The sequence below is a fragment of the Tetrao urogallus genome (genome assembly GCF_951394365.1).
Source record: "Tetrao urogallus genome assembly, chromosome: 6".
Taxonomy (NCBI): domain Eukaryota; kingdom Metazoa; phylum Chordata; class Aves; order Galliformes; family Phasianidae; genus Tetrao; species Tetrao urogallus.
In genome coordinates this window covers 9,081,829-9,108,115 of record NC_136819.1, presented here as the reverse complement: position 1 = coordinate 9,108,115, position 26,287 = coordinate 9,081,829, and the positions used below count along the sequence as shown (strand labels likewise).

Here is a 26,287-nt window from a genome sequence, read left to right as displayed (position 1 = left end):
TTTTTAAGTAATTAGGCTTTGCTACCAACTGTCATTTCAGAAGCAGATGCGTTAGAACTCTGCAAGCTATGCATATATGTAAGATTTCAGTACAAATCTTATTGGATCTAATCAGAATTCAGTAAGTGACAGTGAATTGAAATTACTGTGCTATAACATTAAGTATGGCTTATTCGCAATAATTTAGGTGTTATAGCTATATATTTGAAGTCTATTTCTGTAGAATAGGTTTCTTGATATTTCACCTCTTATCATTAATATCACTAGATACCTCTCTGTACACAGGAAAGACAAACACTAGAGGATTTTTGTTTGGTTTTTTTACCAGATGCACCATAGTTTCTGCTAGAATTCTGATTAGCAAGTTTCTTAAACTCCATTAGTTCAGCATGATCTTTTTCATATGTTCTTTTCAGATTTTCCACATACTGCATCATTACTTCCGTTGCCTTTGACATACGCTTCTCCTAAGGAAGAAAGAAGAGAGGATTACCTGACTTGCATCTACATTTCTCAAACTTATTATTTGCTTCTATGTGCATGTTCCCTGTCAGTTGTTCATTAAAAATATTGATATCTTGAAGATTAAGAATTCCTGAATCAATTAGAACCAAATATGAATGCATTAATATACCCAAAGAAATAATAATACCCAAAGAAAATCATCATTATTTTGTCATATTATGTGAATTTATACACTGTCTTTGTGCCTACATTATATAAGTAATTATAATCAATAATTATAAATAATTATAAATAATTAGGTAACGAACATTATTGGTTATGTGTCATTTGTGCATTTATTTTCAAATTCTCCAAGCCCTTGGTCACTGGCCTCAGCCTAGTTACTTCATTTGACAAAGGTAACAGTCTTGAGCCCAAGAATGTGTTGCTGTATTCTCATTTACACTTGCTGTTTTAAGTTTTGAGTTGACTGTCTTCACCTATTGCCAAGGGCAGGTTACCAATCTGGATGAGCTTTTTTGACTGAATTTTGTTTTTTTTTTATCCATGCTGCCCTAATTTTAAATGTTTCTTGTGATGCAGTTATAGTTCTAAATAATACATACACCCATTTTACAGATGCTACATAACTTCATAGGTAATTCTGTTTGAATTTTGTTTCAGTCTAAAAGGGACATCTTCTTTGGCACTGTAATAAATGTTTTTAATCTCTCAAAATGGTAAAATTCAAAGAGATAATAATCTACAGCTACGGCTGGTAAAAACACAAAACAAAACAGACTAGCAACTAAAAATCAAAACAACAACCAAGGAATAAACATCTGCAGCCAGGATATATTTGCTAGACACCAGACACCTGGGCAGCCTGGTCTAAGTATTAAATGTGGAGATTGGTGGTCCTGCCTGTGGTGGGGGGTGGGGGGGAGAGTTATAGCTTCATGATCCTCGAGGTCTCTTCCAACCCAGGCCATTTTGTGATTCTGTGATGCTCTTACCTGACGTACGGCTCCAACCATTTCAGCACGACTAGATAGCCTAGCAGCTAAACGCCGCAGAACTGCAATGTCCTCCAGTAGTTTCTGGTAAGCTTCTCTGTGCTCATAGTGATGCCATAAGTGAGCTGAAGACTGAAGAGAAAATATATAAGCCTTACTATTATGTCTTCCAACTTTTAGTTCGGATCAGTTAACCTGAGTAACAGAACTGGTATAAGACATATCCAGGCAGAAGTGCACATTGTTGAATTCACCACAGAGGAACGGCACTCAACAAGCAAGTGCTGCTACTCTGACACAGAATGGTGCTTTATTGCATACTGTAGGCACGCTTTTCAAGAGGCTCATAAGGGCTGAGCACATTTGTAACTCTTTTTCCTTTGAAATCAGTTGTGATTCACAACTTTCTACCTACTTCACAAACTTTACAAATACCAAGCTTATTTTACGTATAACTTACAAATGATTCCTTGAAACAAGTAACATATTTACTTGCTTGGCACAAGGTGTTAAGAAGGCAATTTACGTTCTATCAGTTCCAAGATATTTCAGTCATTTTGAAAATCAATCTGACATTAAGGTCTTAAGAATTCCAAAAGTAAGAGAATAATAGAGAGCAATATTGCATGTAATTCAAATGACAGTTGCATATTTTTAATCATTTTTCATCTATCACTACAAAGCTTTCTGCTCTTGATTAATACTATCACTTTGATGGATCAGATTTAATACTGAGAGTATATTGTTTGCTTGGGACTAGTATTAGAAGCAAGAGCAAATTTAGATCTTTCATTAACCAGAGCCTTAGTGAACATTTCTTCACCGAATCAGCTTTCTATTTGCAAAAAGGACTGATACAAGAAAATCTGACATAATGTAGTTCAGACTTACAGCAGACTGTGATGTTGACTGATTCCTATATTCTTAAAGTGTATTTTCAGTATGCTCCAGTCTTAGCATTGAAATTGTCTTCAATAATTAATGAGTATCACTGTTCACATAATCCTCTCTCTGATCAGTTACTCTGTGCCCTTCTTCACATGCTCTCCCTCATACTACTGCAAGATTAAGTCAGCACATTGAAAAAGGAGTAATGTCTTCTCCTCCTCCTTTTTCTTCTCCTCCCTTCAAAGAAGGGAGTGGTGGACAATAACTTTTTTATTAGAAACTGTTGAGAAATCACATTTGTACTGCAAACCTTTGTTGTGGTAGCACAGCTAAGAGAATTTGGAGCAACAACTCCAATGACAATCATTTTCAAACTTACTTAATCACTGTAGCCAGTGTGTTAACAAATTGCAGCCTAAATTTGACTACAAGACCCAAGAGAATGGAAAGGAACGTGCTTGGGAAAAACTCTGTGCTCAGATTACAGATTTTTAAGTGTTCCTTGCCAAATGTAACTTAATTATTTTAACAAATCTGAAGTTCACGTAAATTAGCTTTCACTTAAAGGTGGGTTTTTGAACAAGACAGAAATTAGTGAAGTTGAAGAAAAGAATTGTAAACACTGGTCAAATTCATTAAGCAGTGTAATGAGCCTTTTCTAAAGAAATGAAGATAGTTTGTCACTTAGAGTGGGAACAGCTCTAATATCATAAAGCAGAAGCTGTCCCATCATTTAATTGCTGTTTAGTTTATTCCATTTCATCAAAAAAATGTCTATCACATGAAAATGACAGTTGCTATTTTGTTGTAAAAGCTTGTAAAAGACAGGCTGCAGCTTGTAAATTGAATGAAGGAGGGAAACCTTTCTCCAGTTCCTTGATCATCTTGGTAGACTTCTGAGATGATTGAGAGAATGAAGCACCACTCCTACGAGGAGAGACTGAGAGAACTGGGACTGGTCGGGCTGGAGAAAAGGATGTTGGGGGAAATCTGATCAATGTGTATAAATACCTGAAGATGGGGTGCAAAGAAGATGGAGCCAGGTTATGGGACATGGTGCCCAGTGCCAGGACAAACTGGAACACAAAAAGTTCCATCAAAAAACATCTGGAAACCCTTCAGTGTGGACATAATAGAGCACTGGCATAGGTTTCTCAGAGGCATTGTTTCCCTGCTTGGAGATGAGTAAAAGCTGCTTGGACACGGTCCTGAGCAACTCACTCTGCATGTCCATGCTCAAGCAGGTGGTTGGACCAGAGGTCTTTGCTAACCTTAACCAATCTGATTCTGTGAAAGCTGATTGCAGCTGTCCAATACTGGCAACATGGTTATCGGTGTCTAATTAGGGATAGTTTAGCATGTTAAATGTAACAAACTAGATGTTTGCAGCTGAAAATCCCCTTTTACACTAATTGGAAATAAATAGTAGGTATATAAATATTATAACCAATAGAGCCCTGAGATTTTACAGGTTGTTTCTGCTTGCTCTTTAAACAGAGGCAAGATCTGCAAAATATTCTCAACACTTTTTCCCCAGCAGCAACCTGTATGTGCAGATTTGAAATTCCACATAAAAAGATGTAAATATCACAACTTTTGTTAATTGCATCCTTTCTCACAAAAATAAGAGAATTTTATGTTTTCTTAGCTATTTCTCAGAACTGTACCAACACTTTCTTGCAAGGTGCTATTTCGGTTACAAGCATGGTATCTATGCACCTCTTCCTTTTCTTTTTTTCTTTCTTTCTTTCTTTTTTTTTTTTTTTTTGCACAAAAATGTGCATAGCACATAAATTAACACATCTCAGATGAACTTGTCATTTCAGTTAGAAAATCCAAAGAAAGCTGGTGAGAAGAACTGAAAACTACTGCTGACAAAATAAAATGAAGGGCGGCTAGAATGAAAAAGTGTTTAGGTCTGTAACCTTCTCCTAAGATCACATGTATTCCTTATGTAACCCTCACTGTTTTCTTATCCTTGCAGTCTTTTATTATCTGCAGTTCACTGATCTTTTATGTTACAAACTTTTGAACTCAAGCTTCAGATCATTTCAGTGTCTCACTTAACCAGATACTGCAAATTTACTGCTAAAGAAGGTCTCGTCCAGGAGAGCATGAATCAGTGCTCAAACTGCAGTTTTACACGCTCTTAACTTTGTCACTGGCTTATTCTAAGAACTGAACCTCAGGTTCATAGCATTTATAATTGAAAATTGCTAGAAGTAGGGCTTCATTCTCTACAAGTTTTCAGCAACAGTAGCCCACTCTGGCAGGAAATGCTCTCTCTTCAGCAGGGAGTTACATAATGAGCTCAAGCAGTAGAAAATGATGTTTTGGGATACAATTCAGGATAAGTATAAGGAAGCACAGATGTACATTTCAAACATGTGTGCACTTGCATCTGTACAAGTGTCATTCAGGGAAATATTTATTGCTGTTTTCTTACCGTAATGGCTGTTTTAAAGTTTTCCAGTTCCTTCTCAGCATTCTGTTCAGTAAGATTTCTCTCTCTCTCTGCTTGGTTAATTCTTGATTCCAAGGTATAACTATCATTTCTAAAGGCCAAGGAAAGTTGTACAAATACATTCTGTTTGGATTTAAAAGAAGGCGATTTTAAATCAGTGCCACTGTAATGCAATTTGCAGTAACAACTTACAAATACAGTATAAATTTAACAAACTTCAGTACTTAAAATTAAAATAATTAAAATTAAAATATTAAATATATGAAATATATTAAAATATAAAATATTGAAATAGAAAATTGAAAATATCATTTAGAAATTGTTTAAAATATCAGTTCTCATTACTTCCACTAAAAATGCGAGTGTTTTCATGAATGTTTCTCTGGGAGATCAATAGAGCAGAGACACAATGACGGAAGTAGCCTAACAGAAGCATTAGAAGCACAATGAATCTGTTTTTTAACTGGACTTCCTCCAAGGGTCCCTAAGGTTTTTAAACAGACAGTCTGTGTAGAGGAAATCCAGGGATGAGCTCACCATGAGCATTGTTTTACCTAAGGGATAAACATCTACCACCAAAAGCAAAAGATCAAGTGCTCAACATTCTCCCAAACCCTGCTTTTAAAAGTTGTCGCTCAGAATTGAGGCACACAAAATAAAAGGCACAAATAAATCAGGGGCATATGTAAGATCATAATTAATTTAAATATAGAATGAATTTATTAAGGCATAAAATGCACTTTGCATAACTGAAAAATGTTACATGAATTCAGAATATTTTTCTTTAATCAAGAATTAGAACTTGTGTTATTCAGAAGCTTACATGAACATAGAGCAACGTTCCCTTTGCTGTCTAAATTTATCACTTTAAGAACACGCTTACCTCAACTTCTTTTTCAGTAAGTGGAGGGGAGCTAGAAATAAAAGCAAAACAATTCAGATTTTTAGTTTTGTCTCTTAAAAACAAATATATTGAAATATTTAATTGGAAATAACAAAGAATGTATTTCCCTTAAATATCTTACGATTCCTTTTGTTCAAACCAGTATTATTTATTTTTTTGCTTGTTTTTTTTAATAACAACAGCACAAGTATCACTTGAGTATTAACAGAAATAAATCAAAGTTTCTAGCAATTGCAAATATTGTTACAAATATCTGCACTATGCTGTGATAAATAGAAGAGCCAGCCAGAAAATACCCTCTTAGAGTTGCAGGTCAACAAATACACTACACTTGTTATTATCATCATTACATATTTTACTTGTGTTATCAGCTTAAATCTTGTGATGATAATAATCACAGATGGATGGCACTCAGGGCTTGGGGCATCATCCACTCACTTTTTTCTCTTACACTAAAAACTCTGAGCTCGACTAATTCATCATCACCATGGTCAAGACAGCCACCCGCTGTCACCTCTCCCACAAAGCCTTCCTTACTCTCAGACAGATCAAGGACAGCACCTTTCTTATATGGCTCACTCAGTAAGTTATTTTCAACATGATTTAGCAATTTCCCAGATTCGTTATGGCATTATGATATTCTCAATTATGTCTCAGAATTTGACTCCATAAGGACAAAAGTAACACATCCTGAGATTTTTTCTAATTGCCTATAGAATAGCTTATGCCATTGTCCTGGGTGAGTGGTGTGTAGTAGACACCCACAACATCTGCACTGCTATCTATCTCTTTAATCCTCACCCAGAGGCTCTCTGCTCCAGTGACAAAGGCTGTACAGGCTAATGTTTCCCTCATGCACAGCACAGCATCTCCACTTTGTTGCCCTGACAGTCCCTTCTGAACAGCCAATACCCTTCCACCCCAACACTCCAAATATAGGACTCATTCCACCAAGTCTCAATAGTACCAGTGATATCATAGCTCCAAGAAAGGACCAAAGCTTCCAGTCCATCCCCACTTGATCCTCATGCTGCATCTGCTGATATGTAAACATTTCAGATATGCCCCTGAACCTGCAATACTCCTTGGAGTGGCATTGATGCTACCATTAGCCTTGCCACTCTCACACAGTACCTACCGTACCATCCCTTGGTTTAACATGAGAGTTCCTAATGGCATTCCACTCCCATACTAATCCTACTTTAAAGCTTTTTCAAACAGTTTTGCCAAGAAATGTTTTCATAAGTGAGTCCTGTCATACTCAGCAGACTTCTTGCTTCTAAGATAAAGAAGGAAAAAAACCCTTGAGCCATAGAAGATGTTAAGCAATCTGCTGATAACTGCCCACCTGCACATCTCAAGGTCACGGAACCTGTACGTTCAACTATGTTTGCAAAATAACAATATTCATTTCACAGAAAAATCATCACTTGCAGAAAAGCTGCAGAATTTTGCCATGTCCAGATTTTTCCACTAAAAAACATCTGGCTTGAAGAGATACTAACACTTCCAACATGATTTCATATCAACAGCAGCAATCACAAAAAACAGCAGTAGACAGATTAGTAGCTGTTCTGTATGAAAGCATGCTTGTAGTATGTAAGTTAAGTTTTAGACTTTTTATGTAGTACTTAGAAACCATTTTGAGAATTAATCACTCACAGTTGGTGCGCTCCCCAAACTATTCAGAAAATCTGTGTTGCATGTTTTAAGATGCAGCAGATTCTCTACATGTATGAATCCACCATATAAATGGAAACCCAGAAAGGGAGTTCACTGAAAATTGTTAGTACACCTTGACCTAGGTGATTTCTTACTACTTTCAATAAGCTTTTACCTTCCTGGAAGAGATTTGTGCACACGTAGCTTTCGCAGCAATATGTCAGGAATACCAGGCATGACATCAGAGCTATTCTTTGCCTCTTCCTCTTCAGTGGGGGAGGGGAGAGGTGAAGGACCTAGAGACATTTTCAGACAAAAACCTTTTAGATGTTATTTGAGAAGCCATGCATTAATTATCAAGTCAGCATCTCACAGTCAAATAGAACTTTTTAAACCTAACCTTGACTTTTTTTTAAAGTTAATGAGAATTCTACTCTACCTCTACTCATTAAAAAAAGCAAGGTAATAAAAAAATTTCTAAGCCTATTAATGCAGAACAATGCTTCTTGGATTACATACAGTGATGCATCACTCATCTCCTGTCTTCTTTTTGAGCAGGTGCAACAAGGGTAACCACTACAAATGTCATTCTTAACACAGAGAAATTGAAGTAATTGGTACTCTAACAGTCTCTAATGCACTGAAAAATTCTTCTTGTATTTTTTCTACAATTCAAATAGAATCCAAATTCATTACCATAACATCTGACATTTCACATGTGGGCTTTTTCAGTGTAGCTCCCTCATGTCTTGAATATTTTAGCTTATGTTTCATAATAGTACTATCAGTACATAATAGTACTGTCATTTTCTAGGCTTTAAATGCCACCTCACAGAATGATTACTCCTATACTTAACTACTACACTGCACAACACATACTACTACACTACTGCAGATTTTGTTCATTTTTATGATGAATCTTCACTACAGCATGTACCATTCACACTGAATTTTCATTGAAACAGGTCATGAAAGATGCAAATTTTCACTTTCATGAGGACTAAGATATCTTAGGTATCTTAGGTTCAAATGCTATTTTTTAAAAGTTATGTTACTTAATTTTAATTTTATTTAATTTTGTGTACAATAATTTACTGTCTCCTCTCACTTTGACAAAATTTAAAGAAAGACTCTCCTGTAGGAAAGTCAGGTTCCCTAGTTTTAATCTGAGACCTTTGCATAGCCTTCCTGTTCATTTCGCATAACAGTTTCTTAGACTTTCAGAGCACTGTGCAAAAGCTCAGATTTTTTAATTGAGGAAAACACAGATGTGAAAGCTAAATTCTTTTTAGCTACATTTTAGTTCTGTGCAATTCTTTTATATTTAAAAATCTCATTATTTAAGAACCATTGCGTATGACGTCAAAAAACAGCCCAACACTGAAAGGTCTCCAACCTAATATATTCCACTTTTCTAAACAATCTATGGACACAACATCCTTTCTAGGACAATCACAATAACTTGGCATCAATTACAAGATTTGTTGGAGCCAATATACTTGATTCTCAACAGTAATACTGAAGTAGCTGGCTACTTCCTATTATTAAAGCAGAATTACAACTCAAGCTAAAAAGAACAAAGTGTCTTACGACAATGTAAGGAAGTAAGTCTATCTAACAAATGAGCTAAGGATTTGTCCTCTCAGTTGCTTTATCCATTCAGGAGAAAAAGTTTGATTGACACCCTTAATGTGCTGGCTATCATTTAGATGTGTAATAGACTTTAAAATACTAGTGACACTTTTGAGATTTTAGTTAGCAAGCTGGATCAAATAAAAAAGCTCCCTCTTTGAAAGATAACAGCAGAACACGGGAAAATGGTTTGAAGTTGAAGGAAGGAAGATTTAGGTTGGATGTCAGGGGGAAGTTCTTTGCTATGAGAGTGGTGAGGTGCTGGAACAGACTAACCAGAGAGGTTGTCGATGCCCCATCCCTGAAGGTACTCAGGGCCAGGTTGGATGGGGCCCTGGGCGGCCTGGTCTAGTATGAAATGTGGAGGTTGGTGGTCCTGCCTGTGGTGGGGAGATTGGAGATTCATGATCCTTGAGGTTCCTTCCAACCCTGGCCATTCTGTGATTCTGATTCTGTGATCAAATAATGGGTAAATTTTCATAATGTTTTCCCCAAAAGTTTCAGATCTCTCTAAGTGTTTAAAAACCTGGCAAAATATCACCTATTTTACACTTTCAGACAAAGTGCACAAAACAATTTCTGGGAAGTAGTAACAGAGAGATAGGAATAATACCACCATGTATAGGAATCCAAAAATACAATTATAATGTACAGGTAGAGGACAGTAAGTGTCTTTTAATCTTGCTTCATTCAGATTGAAGATAAGACTGTTTCCAGAGATAACATGAAATGTAGTTATCTCAGTCATTCCCAAGTAACAGAAGCTTTAAAGTCATATGAAACAAAAGTAAGGTCCCAGAGCGTACAAAGAATAGCACCTTTCACACTGTATCCTTCTATTCCTGCTTCCCAGAAGTGTACCATACAGGGCAAGGGCTACGCTACTCATCTCTCAATCATCATTTACTGCACTTCTCCATTACTACTCCATTGGAATTACTTTTGTAATTGAAGAACAAGAAACATTTTGGTTTTGATTTTCTTTTTTAATTAATTATAAAAATCAGTGTATGACAAACACACACCCATTCACACTTTTATGATACTGCACCTTTTTCCTGTTCAGCTGCTTCACTAAGTTCAGGAAGTTTAAGTCCAACTAAGTTTTGATTTCTCATCAAAATATGCTCCTGTTAAGAAAAACAATAACATTTCCAAGTAACTTAATTAAAAATCTCAATGTAAAGAGCTCTGACACGTGAACACTAAAAATATAACATTCACTTTATTTAATAAAGGTAACGGAGATATTTATATGAAGTTATTTGTATTTGAAGTTTATTGGTATTGCATATTTCAAATTTCATGCATGCATTATTTAGCAAAATTACTGGTCACGTGAATAGATTTGCAACTTGTTCCCCTCCTGCTCTAGTTGAAAAAAGGAATTTTAATAAGTGAGAGTGAAAAAAGCAGTGCTGGATATAGCCATAGTACTAAGCAAGTATCCCCAAATGAAATGAGAAAATCCAGAATATGAGATACATAAAATTGACACTTTATTCAGTAGTATTTGCTTACATCAAAGCTTCATTGCTACTGTATTCTGCCACTATTCCCTGCAGGTACAAAGAAAGTGCACTTAAGGACTAAGCTTCATCAATATTTTTTCTCTTTCTATTATCACCTCATTTCCTACTTTCATATTCTCAAATATATTTAAAATTCACAAACATCTGCTTTCATTTATAAGAAGATAATTCTCATAAGAGTCAGAGCTCAAATCCTTCATAACTGGAATTACATTTCATGTTCTGTTAATTTTTTGATTCTAACTACTAATTGTGTTTAACAGCCAGTAAGATACTCAAAATCATATGGCTCAAGTGTCTCTACAGCAAACATTCTAATACATATGTAGTAAGAATATATGTGTTATATAAACAGGAAAAGATGAATAACCAAGCTGACATTCCCAAGCAATACAATGACCAAAGTGCAGAATTTGAGGCCTTCCTCACCATTATTATGATGTTCTTAAGGAACTGTGACTTTTAAAGGGGAGGAAGGGAAAAGTCCTGCTTTGTTTACAACATGTGTGTACATCTTGGTCAGTGTACATCGGTGGTTTATTTTTTCATGTCACTTCTTCTTCAGTAAAATGGCTAATTCTTAATGCAACATAACCATACCAAAACAACTTCCTGTCGCCTGAGATATTTTAAATATAATATTATTGCAAAGTTCAGTATTCCTGAGTGATACGACTACTGCCCTTTAAAGGGAGACTGCCAAGAGACAAACAGGATTCAAAAAACACCCAACTGAACAAAGTAGAAGTGATTTTTGTAACCAAAGAACACTTTACAAATACTTTGAGTTGCAAGAGGTTTTAAGCCCGTAAACAAAAGTATAGAATCCATTTCTAAACTTAAGTTAAAGCTTTCAGTTTATACACAGGTCTCCTTTCGTACAGAAATCAGCCTGTTTGCATTTTGTAAGTCTGGTTCTGAGGAAAACTCTGAAGGAACAGAGAAAGCACAGTGAAGTGAAAGAAAGGAAGTAAAAGAGCCTAAGCAACCCTTTTAAAGAGAATGTTATTATATCCTCAGGAAGGAAAGATTCTTCAGAACTAAAATTCTTCTTAGAAACCAGAGGAGATCATTTTACTTGTAAGTGTGTTTTACAAACGACATGATCATTAATCAACTGCTTCCTGTTTATAGTTCATGTAAACTATGCAAAAAAGAGGAACTGTGATTTATACTCACCTTTTTGTCATAATGAAAACAATTAGTTTCCTTGACACTCATATTATAATTATTTCTGAGGGCAAAAACATACACGTGCAAGAGCACATGTGCATATTGAAGAGATAACAGTACAGTTGATGCATATTGTGAATGAACTAGGAAACAAAGTAATTCCACGGCATGTAGTTATAGGTTACAATTTACTGAAGTTGCAAAGGAAAAATATCACTGATTTTGCTAAAACTGCATTAGATTAGTGTACATTTCTTAAAATGATAAAAATAAGGCTAAGCGAATTGAAAGTTCAGTAAGATACAAAAATAAGTTTACAGCAGGATAAAATCAGGACTCACCTCTCTGAGTTTTGTCAATTTCTGCATCCGAACAGGTTGAACTTGGATTTGGAGGTCTTTGAATGCTTTTATTTGATTGCTGGATTTATTACCAACAAAGCTTTTATCTTCCTCAGATGGTAACTTCACGGGTACTTTATCCTTCTGTCCAGGCTCTAAACTATCCCATGATACAGCTCGTAGAAGAGGAGGACGCAGCCCACACAGTTTAAATTCTGGTTTAAAAGAAACTTTATGGTCCCTCATTTCTGGAACAGGACTTTTTAGCTTGGAGTCTATATTTCCTATTCCTGGTCCTGGTAGATGGGTTCTTAAAGGAACATCATTTTCTTTTGCTTTCTTGAGGAAGGATTTTCCGAGTTCATTTTCAGAGACGTTCAAGCAAGTGTTAAGAGACATTCTGCCACCATCACTACCTGAAGGGGAGCACTTAGGTAAAGTATTTACATGCGTACGTGGATCAAAGTTTTCTTTTTGTTCAGAGAGTTTTTCTTTGGGGTTTTCAAAACCAGCAGAACGAGGAACCAGCCTTCCCTGAGAAATCTTTCTTTGATCATTCAGCCTGCGATCCATTAATCCTTTGCAAACATTCTAAAGGTAGAGGGACACAAATAAAAATGTGATTTTCTTTTTCCCTGTATGGGGTCATTTTCCTTCACACTGATGTTTGCTTTTGAACATGTGCTGTTAACAGCTGAATAATTTTTAACTGCACTTGAAAAAAAATGAGTTGGGAATCTCTTCTCTGAATCTTTAAGATAATATCCTCCTCATTCCAAAAATCCTCATATAATCAGGATTCTCATCATCTTAATATAAGTTGATCATCTAACATAAGGTTTGCCTGAGTATCTGCCTCTAATCCCAGATCTTATAGTATTTTTAGATTTCTTGACTTGATTGTTTTCTCTTTCTGTTTGTTCCTCATCTCCCAAGAGAAAAAATTTAGGCTTGTACATAAATATAAAGAACATACTGTAACTTCTCCCTATGTTTGTCAGATCTCCATGTTCCTATCTACTTCCATTTCTAGTAGTGTTTAATTCTATATAACACTGCCAAAAAATCACATTAAAATGCAGTTGATTACTCTGTTCACCAACCTATACCTTATCTTTCTTCTATTCTATTGTTACTTGAGATAAATAATTCGCATCATTTTAGTGTGTGCAGGACTTCATTATCATGCAGCTTTAATAGCAAAAGTCCTACCAGCCAAATATAAGGCTGTTACAGGTTTTAGGGCTAAGGAAGTGTGGTTAAGGTATGTTAGTCATCCTATTCTCACTGTGATACAGTAAGATACAGAGGCAACTGAGGCTGTTGTATAGAATATATGCATGCTAACTATATAGAATCTTACTCTGCATATATCACAACAGGTTATAATTTGGTTGCAGTCTGCAACCAAATTGACTGACAAAATTTGAACTGACAAAAGAACAACGGCTTATTCCTTCTGTACTTTAGTACAGAATCTGTAATTTTGCTAAGAGCACCTGTGTCAGTAATTTAAGGCAACAAACACTCCACTGGGAGCGTTTGACCCAAGTATGTTGCTACTCTTCCCCTTCGTAGTTATCGCTCCAAAACTCTGCTGCATTTAAAGTATTGCCTAATCCACTCATGACAAAATCTTTTCAAAGGGCCGTGTGATGCTACCTGAAGCAAATTAGAAAGCACTCACATAAACTGCTCAACAAATAGGAACATGAAGTTGTAACACCCTATCAGCAGTACCCACTACTAAGTATGGTAATCTCTTCTGCTCAACTAAATAGGTCTAGAAGAGTTCATCCATCTGAAACAGAAGCATACACTGAAGTAGCTGAAGGGGGAATTTTAACTTTAGAATTAAAGTTACTCAGCATATTGATTTTAATTAAGATAAAGCATGAATAAAAGCGTGTGAATGATAGGATGCAGAGCACAGCTGTAGCCTGTTTTCCTTCAGTATATTTTGGTGCTTTGCAGTTTCTTAGTTAAGTATGCTTTTTTTTCCTTAGTGGAGCATTGCTTTTCTGTTCAGTTAGCAAACAGTTCTTAGTTTATTTAATCACATAAATAATTTGTATATGTGCTCAGAAAAAAAACAAATTTAGTTTTAGAACACCATATAAAGCACTTACCTCTGCAGTTTGCCTGTCATCTTCTTTAAAAGTTCTGTTATTCTAGCAAAAAAAAGGTAAGGAAAAAAGATTGTTTGTGCTATGCTGCAATGTTGGGTATAGATACTAAGGGATGACCTTTAATACATAATTTTATTTTTATTTTTACATTGTCCCATTTATTTATGAAGTAATCTTACGAACTAGTTTTTTCCATAAATTAGGATTATATTGGATCTTTTTCCATTTCTCTATGACCCTTCAGTGCTTATTACATCATGGATTTCAGACTTCAGAATTAGCATTTATTAATTCCTAAATTTGTAGAAAAACATGCCAATAATCTCACTTTAGCATAGAAAAAAGTATTGAAAACACTCACTTTCCTCAGGGATGAATAGGATGGTGTAGTATGTGCAGTACTTTAATAATCAGGTTAGTGTGCAGAATACTCAGCTCGTTCTTACCTGAACTGGAGACGCTGACTCAACACTAGTGGCTGTACATATATCAGACCCTAGGAAGATACACATGATTAAAGCATGATTAAATCCTGGTGGTTTTGCTCAAAAATTTGAATACCACACGTTAGCAAATCCACATACACACACTTACATATAGCATGCTAAGAACAAAATAAAATATTATTTAAAAAGAAAAATAAAACCTGAAGTATGAGAAGTGAAAGATCCTCAAAATGTAGCACAATTCTACTATAAAAAAGAGTAAAAAAGAACCTGTATCCTAGAAGCATCACTCCTAGAAGCATCAGGAGTACAATATAATGCAGAAAAATAGAAAAGTAAATATATAAGCCTTAATGAACTTTGTCATATTCACAAGTAAATGCTTCAATCTACAGACTAATTTATTCTCTAGAGGAAATTCTAAACATATTTCATTGACAATTTATATATGATTTGAGTTTGCATAGAACTTTTTACCTGATGGAACAGGAAGAGTAAGAGAATTGCTCCGAGATGCTACTGGTGAAACTTTTGGACTAAGCGTAGGCGAAACAGCTTCATTAAAACAAAAAAATAAGACAGTAATTTTACTCTCTAAGTTTATGGTTTCTGAATTTTTAAAATTCAAATAAGATCAAAACATTAGTCTTGTAATCATCAACTTAAAACATTAGTCTTGTAGTCATCATCAGACATTTGTCCAAACCGGACCAGTCATTTTAATTGCCAAGTTATACTTGACTATTAGGAGCTTTGAGTAGGCTTTATCTCATGTATTTAGCACAAACTAATAAATTTTGTTGATATATAGAAATTTCATTTCCTTCAGTTTCATGAGTTCTGCAGAGAAGTGGACACAAGAGGACACATAAGGAATTTTTTTAAAAGAGGAAATTTTAGTTTAAAAATGTACAAAGTTTTATCTCCTTGCATAAAGTGTCAACCTGATCTTAAGACAGAATTTTTTTTTGATTTAGTATTTCAGAACTAATTTATAGTCCTATTTAATGACAAAATGAGATTTTGTCCTAGCCATCAAACACTTAAGAGAAACTATTTGCAATGACACTCCAGAACAGAACAATTTATTCTATTTCTTTTTAGTGAAAATCTGATTCACTTAGCTTAGTTTATGACTATATCCAGAATAAAAGTCGGTATAGTTATATCTGGGTGATATGGTTTTCTGCAGTACAAATGTTTTGTCAAAGTTTCGTTTTATTTATCTTTATCTCAAGTAGGAACTTGAGGCAGAAAATCTTGACAAACAAATTTGTTTAAGATTCTGACTGAAACACTTCCTCCTTTCATGCTACATTGTCTTCAGTGTACAGGTCAGGCACATAGAAACACTGTCTTCCACTGTTAAATCTAAATATCAAGATTGATATTTTCTATTTTGTACTGAAAAGTGAAGAGAAGGAGAGGGACACTGACCTACAAATAAACAAAATGTATGCATGCAGTAGCAGCGTATGCATTACAGTAGATGCTCATTTGTGCTTTTGCAGATTTCCAATGTACAATCTAAAATTGTATCCTCAGAATCTACACCTACCTGTGGGTGACTCAGGGAGACTGCTTCTTGACTTTCTGCCTCTGCGCATTAGAAATCTTTCACTCACTTTCTTTGCTTCTTCTAGTAATTCAAGGTTCTTCTTTTTGTCCTCTTCTGATATGTTGACATCTGGTAGCTGATCATTTACCAAATCAATCACATGACCATTGTTGTCTGGGTTGAAAATGGCAGAATTAGAACAGTACCTCATGTATCTGAGCTGCACTTTGGAATAACCAGCATGAAAATAATCTTTAAGTTAAGCTTTGAGTTTCCATTAATTAAAAATTCATGCCCACTTATCTTCTAATCCTGTTATATTCTCAATTTTAGGTCATCAAAAACGCAGATAACCTTCTGAGATTCTAGTTTGTCACAACAGAATTGGCTTTAGAACCATCTCAACAACTCAAGTAGTCACGGCATTTCTGCTGTATACTCAATTTTTCAATGAGTTTTGTGTTTCCAGTTTTTCAAGGCTAAGAACCCATGAATCTGGCATAGATTTATGCACACTAGCACTAGTTATAACATGTTGTATGTCCACTTATGGTCATGTTAGATATGCAGCCTAGGAGAGTGCATGGATCAAAACCTGAAAGCCGCAGACCTACCCTTAGATCCTCGGACTAAAGCATTATTTTCTGAAGAGTTTTTAATGAATTGTCAAAGAAACTCTTATCTTCATCTTTGGCTTTCAAATTTGTTGAAAACAATAATATTTGAGCACTAATTTTTAAATTCTTTAGGCTACCACTAAGCAAGAAATATAGCCTGTTGTCAGAAGGGTTCTGTCTGCATGAGTTGGTGCGAGCAGCTTCTACAAATGTTTATAGAATTTTAGGGAAAGTATTACCTAAAGACAAGCAGCCAAAGAAAGAAAAGATACATGCAGTTATGAATAGTAAGCACCTTCTCTCTGTATGGCTGAGAAATTAATCCCAGTACAACACTAAAAATACTGCTTGCATTAACTCTTAATAAGAAATCAAGAATATCTTCTCTAGGATAGCCTGCTTGTTTTCATTAAAAGTTTATTGTGATATGATAAACAAACTGGAAAATTTGAGACTTAAGTTCCCTTTGACAGCAAAAGTTCCAATGTTTTAAAAGTAACCAAAATCAGTATTACTGAACAGTATTTTGAACACAGCAGGGATTTTAAGCTTGTGCATCTCTGGCCTTCTAAAAATAATAAGCTAAAATACTAATCTAACAATTTTGCTAAACTAACCATATACATATTTCTCTGGACCTGTTCACATGCAAGCCCCTTATGATCATAAACTCTTGATCACTATGCATTATGGTACCAAATTCACAGTGCGTGCATTACAAATAAGCATGCACAGGAAAAAAAAAGATGTGGTCAAAAGAGTCAGACTCTATACCTATGTCTTTATTGCATGTCACATTTTCAGAGAAACGTCCTAGCTTAAATGAATAATCATTTCTTACCAACAGAAGTCAATGAACTTGTTGGATTCCTAGTGGCACGGTTAGAATGTCTTCTATGAGGACTACGAGGTCTAGAGAGAAAAATGAATGACAAATATTATGGGAATATGTCACTAAGAAAAAAAAAAGGCTCTACTTTTCTATTACCTCCAAAATATTAACATTAAAAGAGAAAACATTAATTAAGTAATACACTTTTAAAAATACATTGGAATGACATTAAGAAAGCAGGAAATAAAAACCGAAATTATTTCCATTTTGTTTTCACTCTAACTTCCCAGAAAATCTTGAGTTTAATGGTTGAGTTCTGTTCCATATTAAAAGTGAGGTTAAAGACTTATGGACTTTGATGGTAACATATGAAAGTTTTTACTCCCTTCTATATTTTAAAAAATGCAGTTTTCCTATTATGGCATAAAACTCATCTAAATACAGTATGTTGCAAAAAGTTATTCTTAGTCTTTACAAGTTGTTAGTTTCCTAAAATAAGTTTTATGCATTAAAATTATCTCTTAGGCTACCCCAATTGCACAGAACCAGGGGAATATCTCATAAAATCAAGTGATGATCCAGCAGATAATGCTTTTTTAAAATGGTTGCACTGTAATTCTAACTCTTAAACAATTTTCAAGTTCAGGCAAGCATACTTTAAAGACATAAGCAAATCATAGCACAGATCTTGATCAATAGATTCTGATTAGTTCTTCATATAATTTAAGGCCAGGTTAATATGTATGCTTTATTAGTAGAGTGAAAATAACAATAATTCCATTCAGCAACTTACTTTCATGTATACTAGAATTCAAGGTGCAATTTTTGCTCTGTCTACTTGAATAGACATTTGCCTCAAAACTCACTGTATCTAGTCATTATATACTCCATTCTTTCAACTGTCTATCTTAGGAATGTTGTCTGCTTGAATTTTTAACTGATATATATTTTATCACAATAGCTCAGGTGTGCAGTCCTATCTCTTTCCAAAGCTCTCACTGCTTCAATGGAAATATTTATATGAATAAGGGCAGCAGTACTGGCATATGTATGTATATATAAGCAGTAGTCCAGAATTAGGGATTTAGTTATTAAAGGAATGTTTTTTAATTTAACAAAACTTTCCCATGTAGGGAGGGCGGGGAACTTCATTACATCAATTGTTGATAGACTGTGTCCAGGTTAATATTTAAGATTTAGACATAAGACGAGTATGTGTACTTGTGCCATGCGTTGAATATGAGGAATTAAACTGTCACTCATCCTACTAGTACAAGTACAATTGTAGCACATACACACATACCATTTTATGCCTGTGGAAGGACTAAGTAATTTTTTCTTCACTAGGGCATACTCTACTTTCAGAAGGATAGATTTCAAAAGTTATAGCTGTCAGTTGAAGCATGCATAACTTTCACTTACGTTTTTGTTTAAATTATTCTGAAAGATTAGAAAATAAACAATTTTGAAGGATACCAATTTAGGTTTGCAGGATTAGTGACATAAGAAACTGTTCTTTAATATCAACTGTACTTCCAACACCCAAATTCCCTGCACCCAAAAGGAAAGACAATACAATCTAATTAATACAAGGGCTGCTCCTAAAATAACATCTCTGATTTTACTACGTTGGCTGACAAGGTCAGGCAGATGGTGGTACAGCAATGGAACTTGAACCTGCCCACCAATATATTCTATTATAGTTTGTTTCCGTGTAACAGATGGCAGCAGAGGGACAGTCTGACAAAAAGGTGTCTGATGTGGAAGTATGGATGAAACAAAGGTGTGTCATTGAATTTGCCCACGTAGAAAAAGTGGGACTCATTGACATTCGTCAGTGTTTTCTGAATGTTTATGACAACTGAAGTGTGTGGATGTGAGCATAGTGAGGTGATGGGTGGTATATTTCAACAGTGGGGACAGTGAGTCACCTCCATTGGTTCAGATTTGTATGAGCAGAGAATTGTGGTGAAAATACACAGCTCAAGGTGGTGACTATGCTGAAAATCAGTATTTTGTAGCTGAGAATTTGCGCTAACAAATAGTGTTATTGCGTTCTTTGTATCTGTTGGAGTTGGGAACAAATAGGAGGAATTACTTTTGGAACAACCTATGTACAAGGACACATCAACGATATTTTAATATGACGCACATTTCAAAGCAAATTCTTAGAAACAGCTCCCAGAATTACTGTACAAATTATGCATAGACTGGTAGCATATAATGTAGTACCTGTTAACCAGATTTTTATCGATTTCTGCATCAGGCATACTAGCATTCTCTGGAAGAACAATAGAAGGTGTATTGCTTGTAGTTCCTTCAGCTTCGGTGTCCTGAATGATTTGTTATAAATATAAAAATAAAGTTAAGCAGAAATTCAAAGTACTGAATATCCATCTGAGGGGAAAATAATTGCGATTTTTCTACTTAGCCTACAAATAACAGAACTGAGAATTAGCTTTTATTTGATAAGACATATTTGAGTTTAAAACCTTTATTTACACTGCTAAAAACAATTATAATTGCTTCTGCTAGGCACTAGTATGTAAAAGAAGAAAATACTGTATTATTTAGTCATTTTTATTCTAAATTTTTCTTGAAATAACATCCCAAAGTTCCATAAGAAATTTTGACTTCAATTGGCAGTTGACATTTGTGTCCCTGCTCACGGCAGGGAAGTTAGAGCTACATGACCTTTAAAGACCCCTTCCAATCCAACATTCCATGATTCTGTGACATTTCTGAATCTTGAAGAGGAGCATGCTTACTAACCCTGGCACAAAGCCACTTACGTTCAACTGTTATAAACATTTTGCAAACGCCATTTGCTCTCAATTGTGCTTACTACTTTAAGAATATTTATCTATTAAAGGCTCACAGAAGCATAATGAATTCAAAATAAAAAAAATAATTATTTTAGTAATATTTGTTAACACAGAAAATAAAGAGCTGTTGTAAAAAATAATTTGTGCATTTGAATAATTACTCATGATAATTTAGCTTAACACATTAATGTTTTAGAGCATAGAGATTTCAATCATTTTGATTCTTTGCATTGAAAGTCATCAATTTATAATTTTGTTTCCATCATCTAACGGAGACTTTTTTTTGGAGAAGTTAGGGTAGTCCTAAGGTTTGTTACAACAAGCAAGTGGCAATAGCATAAACTGAAATAAAATTATATGCATACAGAAAGATACTATCATAGAACCGTAGAATGGCCTGGGTTGAAAAGGACCACAGTGATCATGTAGATTCAACCCCCCTGCTATGTGCAGGGTCACCAACCAGCAGACGAGGCTGCCCAGAGCCACATCCAGCCTGGCCTTGAATGCCTCCAGGGATGGGGCATCCACAACCTCCTTGGGCAACCTGTTCCAGTGTGTCACCACCCCGTGTGAAAAACTTCTTCCTAATATCTAACCTAATATATATCCCCTGTCTCAGTTCCCCCAGTTCCTTGTCCCTGTCTCAGTTCTCCCTTGTCCTATCACCTCATAAACAGCCGTTCCCCCTCCTGTTTATATGCTCCCTTCAAGTACTGGAAGGACACAATGAGGTCTCCCCGGATCCTTTTCTTTTCCAAACGATTAGTAGTCATGTAGCTGTTAGGTATCAAATACAATAGAATTCCTTTCAACACTTCTAAGGGACATATTTTACTGCTCTTGAAATAATACACTCTGATAAATACAAAGAACTCTGAAAGAATTTGAAAATGGCGTAACACTCCAGTATAGAGCATAACACTTCTTTCCCTCAAATGCAAATTAAAAAATGTTTTGAATTATACATCTGATCTTGGATTCTTGGTTCTGTTATAAATTGCACTTCATACAGTTCCACAGTTCTGTAATTATAAAAATCATATGATGTTTCTGGGCAAGATCACACTGTTAATTACTTGAGAGTGGTATAGGAAACATACCAAGAAAACATGAACATTCGAGTTTTAGAAAAATATTCCTTTAAAAATGTAAAAATATCTTCAATTAAGTGATACAAGCATGCAACTGATAGTGTATTGTAATAATTTGAAAGCAATTTTTAGTAGTATTCTTGAAAATGGTAAGTATCAATATATTTTGTCGAACAGACAATGATAAAAATGCAGGTGACTCCTATGCTTGTAGGTCAAAGCAGCTGAGTACATACATACATTTTTTGTACTAATCCCATCACTACCAAAAAGTAAAATCTTTTGAGTGACATAAGAACATCAGCCTTAAAGTCACCCAGGCCTTTTCTAAGACTCTAAAAATAGCTGATTTAAAAAAAGAAAAGACTCCAGTCAAGGCTAATTAAGGTCTGTTAAAATATGTGAATTGTGATCAGCAACAACAATAGTTAAACTTTTACATGGATGGAAATTCACACTTCCTGTTGTCCAAATCTTTCGCATAACAAGTGGCAACAAGAGCTAGGGCACGAAGATATTTCAGGGCCAGCTTGCTTGAATAAATATATATATATTTATAATCTTAAGAGCACTCAGACTGATATATACAGGTATTGGAGCACGAGCTCTAAATGGAAGTTTATGCTTTCACAAAGTTGTACATCCACATAAGGTTTGGACAGAAGTTTTCCATCATCTTCCCATTGCTTGTCTACAAGTGTCCTCTCCTACTCAACTTCCAGACATAACTGCTCCCAGCCATCTGCAGTAGATGCCTCATCTTCCCTCCCAGTAACAGTGACTGCCTGCTACTAGTCTCCACTCCCTTTATATCCCAAGCCTTCCTCTCACAAAAATGGACAGTAAAATTGACTCAATCTTTGCTGTTTAGGTGGGAATTTATTCACACTTGCTACAAGGATGATTATATATGACATACTCTGGGGGAGAAGGAGACTTGTGCAGGGGTGGGAGGATGAAAAATGCAATTTTGGCCATAACAGAAGACCCAAGATGCTCAGAGATGCTCAGGGCAGGCAGATTCTGCAGAAATTCTGGTGTTAAGCTCTATCAAGACCTCCCTAAGAGAACATGCTTTTAAAGTTTTAAAATCCAGCCAAATTTGGATGGATTTGAACAGTAATGGGAAAAATGCATTTCTGCTAAAAGGGCTACTGTGCCAGAAAAGTCAGCTGATAAAGCTTTCCTGGATACCACCTACATTTTTTTAAAATATTGGAAAGAAAGTCCTCTGCCACATGGTCTCGTCCTTATAAAACAATGAAAGACCTTGACTGAATTTCAGAACATATTTGGCCTGAAACAGACAATCATGTGAAACTCCTTAGAAGAATAATGCATCTCAAGTGGTCTTTTGAGAGAGATGGGGTTTTAAACCAACTTAATTTGTATATTTAAGTGAAATGTTGAGATGAAAGTTTTGCAAGTAAGGCAATGCATGTCAAGTTGTAACAACATTTAGTTGAAAAAGACAACAGGAGAAAAGGCAAAGCAGGTACAGGACATCTTCAGACAAAACAAGTAGCATGCAGTGATGTGGTAAAAGAGGTGCACAGATTTAAACACAAAGAAAAAAAATGAAATGCAGAAACTTGAGTGACATAATAATCAGTGTAACAAAGACGTTCTGAACACGTGAAACATCTTCTGAATAGACAGAAATACAGTGTTCAGGATACAAAGAGGTAAAAAAGCAGGAAAAAGGCAAAAATATTTTTTACTTAAAGAGAGGGGAAGATAGTAGCTCACAACCAACCCTAGAAGTGTAGAGTTTATGATACATCATAAATCTTTTAACCTAATTGGTAAGGGTTTATTTTACTTTTCTTATATTTTTAACACTACAATGCATCAGTTATTACAGATATCATCAAAAGCTTACTAATCTTATGTGAAATTACTAATTAAACAAAAATACAGAAGTGGCTAAACATGACATTTAAATGTTTTATGAAGTTTGCTGGAAGAAATTATTCTGTATCAAACATCTAAAATATCCAGTACTTCCAGATTAGCGCACAACAAAGAGTTCAACTGCACACTCATAATTCAGACACATTTCAAACAAGGGGTTAAAGAGCTTTGAATAGGGCTAACTGCTCTCAAAATGGCGTTAATGGGAGCTTCCCATCAGAAACTCAGAGCTAATGAATATTCTGAGAAATGTTTAGAGTAGGCAGCTTACCTAAGAAAAACTAAAATGGAAAACCAGATTAGATTTTTCAAAATGGATTTGAGAAATATAACCCCATGTTTCCATCATGTACAAGATAACTAAAGTACACAGTAAGCTACATATAATGTAAGGTTCATATTCTTTTTCTCAGAACTGTTTTGTTAATACATATGCATTTGCATGTAAGGAAAAGCTAGGAGAGCATCTCTTGGTACAGAATAAGGAAATTGTTAGGCACTAGGCAGCATTTTAAATAAGAGATTTCAGTCGTGAAAAGTTTTGTTCAGTGGCAGTGAAGGGGGCACAGCCTGGTAACTGGTCTCCCAGATTGTAGTTCCTTCTGATGCCCTCTCCTTGTTTGCAAGTTCTATTACACAACATTAAGGTATCTCACCAATTACACAGTCATGCTGTAGAACCCACTCCGCAGGAGGACCCAGGAGTGATAATAGATATGAACAAGATCAAACTGTCAGAACATTAGCTAGTTTCAATGCTTAATAATTCTAGTAGGCTAATAAGCAATGTGTTGATTAAAATCTTTCACCTGTTAGATTGTTATTTTTAGGCATAAAGTACCTGAAACAAAATGTTTCACCTAATTAACTGACTCATGAGCTATCTCATTGCTTCAGTTCATTTCGGACCTACTTCTAAAAGGCCAATATTTTATTTTAAAAGAATAGTTGGTTGAAGTGCTTCATTTCTGCCATTTCACAAGCCAGCCCTGGAATAGTCATTGATGTCTGCTATCTTATTTTCTTTTTTTAATCTTCGAGGGTGTATTTCAATACTTCTCACAGAGGGGTGAGGGTGCATTAAAAACAAAGGGGAAAAAAAACCCACAGTAGAACAAACCCACAGACTACTTTCTTTATCTAATATACGATCTCAGCTAATAGTCTGATAAACTTGCATCCATTTAGGGTGTTTATCTTAAGCCAGGAAACTAACACTCAGCACAGTGTGCTGTTTAAATGGAATGTATGACAAATCGATGTAGGGCTCACTGCTGACAATATTTTCCAATGATGCTGAAGTAGCGGATGTTTTCACCCAAAATATAGAATACAGTGTCCTCAGATCCAAGGACAGTGATATACTCTAACTGAGGATGTGCCAGATTATAAATTCTGTTCTCCTTTGTACCAGATTGCACGAAACAGGATGATCTAGATAATATGATTTCATAATTCTTTAATTCAATTAAACTAATAACATTAAAAATTAATAACAAAACCAAATTATTAGAAAACAGAACTACTTTTTATCAGTAGTATAAATTATTCAAAAGGCAAAACTGTCATCACTTAATGATTTTTTTTTCATTATATCTGCAAATAAAACTTTAAAACCTATACACAATTAAATGAATGCATATGGATAGCTGTCACACACACTCAGTGTTTCAGAACATACTCAGCTATTATTATTGCAAATATAGTGAAAGAGTACAAACCAAAAAACAGATTTCCATCTTTTACACACATACTAATTGGAGAACACCTTCTATAAATTTGTAAGAGCAACAGCAGGTGTTTTCAGACTACTGTGAGGCGTAAATCTAAGTTCTTTTCTCAGAAGTTAAATTTTTATGGAAAAACAACAGTTGTCATTCCTTAATCTAAAAAATACTTGAAAAATTCTAAGAAAGTCAGCTGAAAAATCACTCATAGCCTCATCAGTTTGTCACCAGTATATAGCTAAGGACTATGTTATTTTGCAGACTCCTAAATGTACACAGCCAGTTTCAGCCCCAAAATAAGTATCAGAAAAATCTGTAAGAGTGCTTACTTTGGCTGGAGGAGAACTGTTGTGTTGTGCCTCTTTTAGTTGTTCATTTTCTTCAGGTAGGGTTGGCATGGTGGACAGAATGGAGCACGTTGATCTGCAATGTGGACTTGCACGACCATACACTGCTGAGAATGAGACTGTTTCAAGTTAGCCTGAAGGTATAAGTGCTGCAAGGCCTTGTGATCCACTAGATGTGTTAGATGCCAAAAATACATATCAAATTCATTAAAAAAGCTATGGTCTAACACAGAGATCACTTTACAATAACAAACAGTATTAAAGTTTAAAATTAACTATAATCTTGTGTTTTATTAAACTAAAGTTCTCAAGGTCAAATATAATTTTATAAATGCATTTAACCTCCCTTTCTTGTTGCTATTCCCACTCCTCTTCGTGTCACAGATTTTATTTATTATTTTTTTCCTACTGTGACTGTGTTGGCTGTAATTAAACTACCTCACTATAGATCTTCCAAGAAGAAAACAATATCCTGGATATCTGTAACATTCCTTTTAGTAACCAAGAAAGTCCTAATGCCACGGAATATGATCTCAGATTGCAAAGAAAGGAAGATCTTTAGAAGGAAAATTGGTCAGTCAAATCACAACACTCTTTCTTTGGGCATGTGCTGAGGCTCTTCAAAGATCTAGGTGAGTTGGGCAAATGCTATAAACACTTGCTGTATGTCTGCCGAAGACTACAACAATGTACAAGACATTTTCAAAGCAAAATAGTAGTTATGCTTGAATGGGAAAAAAGA

The 26,287-nt window shown here is 35.1% G+C and overlaps 1 protein-coding gene across 1 annotated transcript in view; it reads right to left on the bottom strand.

Annotated features, from left to right (window-relative positions):
* IRAG1 (inositol 1,4,5-triphosphate receptor associated 1) overlaps positions 1-25,596 on the bottom strand; it is a gene marked incomplete at both ends in the record, with an annotated part of 33,913 nt that extends 8,317 nt beyond the window's left edge. The window contains 14 exons of the mRNA XM_079537222.1: positions 326-467; positions 1,461-1,592; positions 4,795-4,935; positions 5,696-5,726; positions 7,554-7,674; positions 10,062-10,140; positions 12,057-12,647; positions 14,186-14,227; positions 14,632-14,681; positions 15,109-15,186; positions 16,190-16,363; positions 17,648-17,718; positions 19,871-19,971; positions 25,528-25,596. Of these exons, the coding sequence (XP_079393348.1) occupies positions 326-467; positions 1,461-1,592; positions 4,795-4,935; positions 5,696-5,726; positions 7,554-7,674; positions 10,062-10,140; positions 12,057-12,647; positions 14,186-14,227; positions 14,632-14,681; positions 15,109-15,186; positions 16,190-16,363; positions 17,648-17,718; positions 19,871-19,971; positions 25,528-25,596 (1,822 nt within the window). The remainder of the gene's footprint in view (positions 1-325; positions 468-1,460; positions 1,593-4,794; positions 4,936-5,695; positions 5,727-7,553; positions 7,675-10,061; positions 10,141-12,056; positions 12,648-14,185; positions 14,228-14,631; positions 14,682-15,108; positions 15,187-16,189; positions 16,364-17,647; positions 17,719-19,870; positions 19,972-25,527) is intronic.
* Positions 25,597-26,287: the final 691 nt, after the last annotated feature.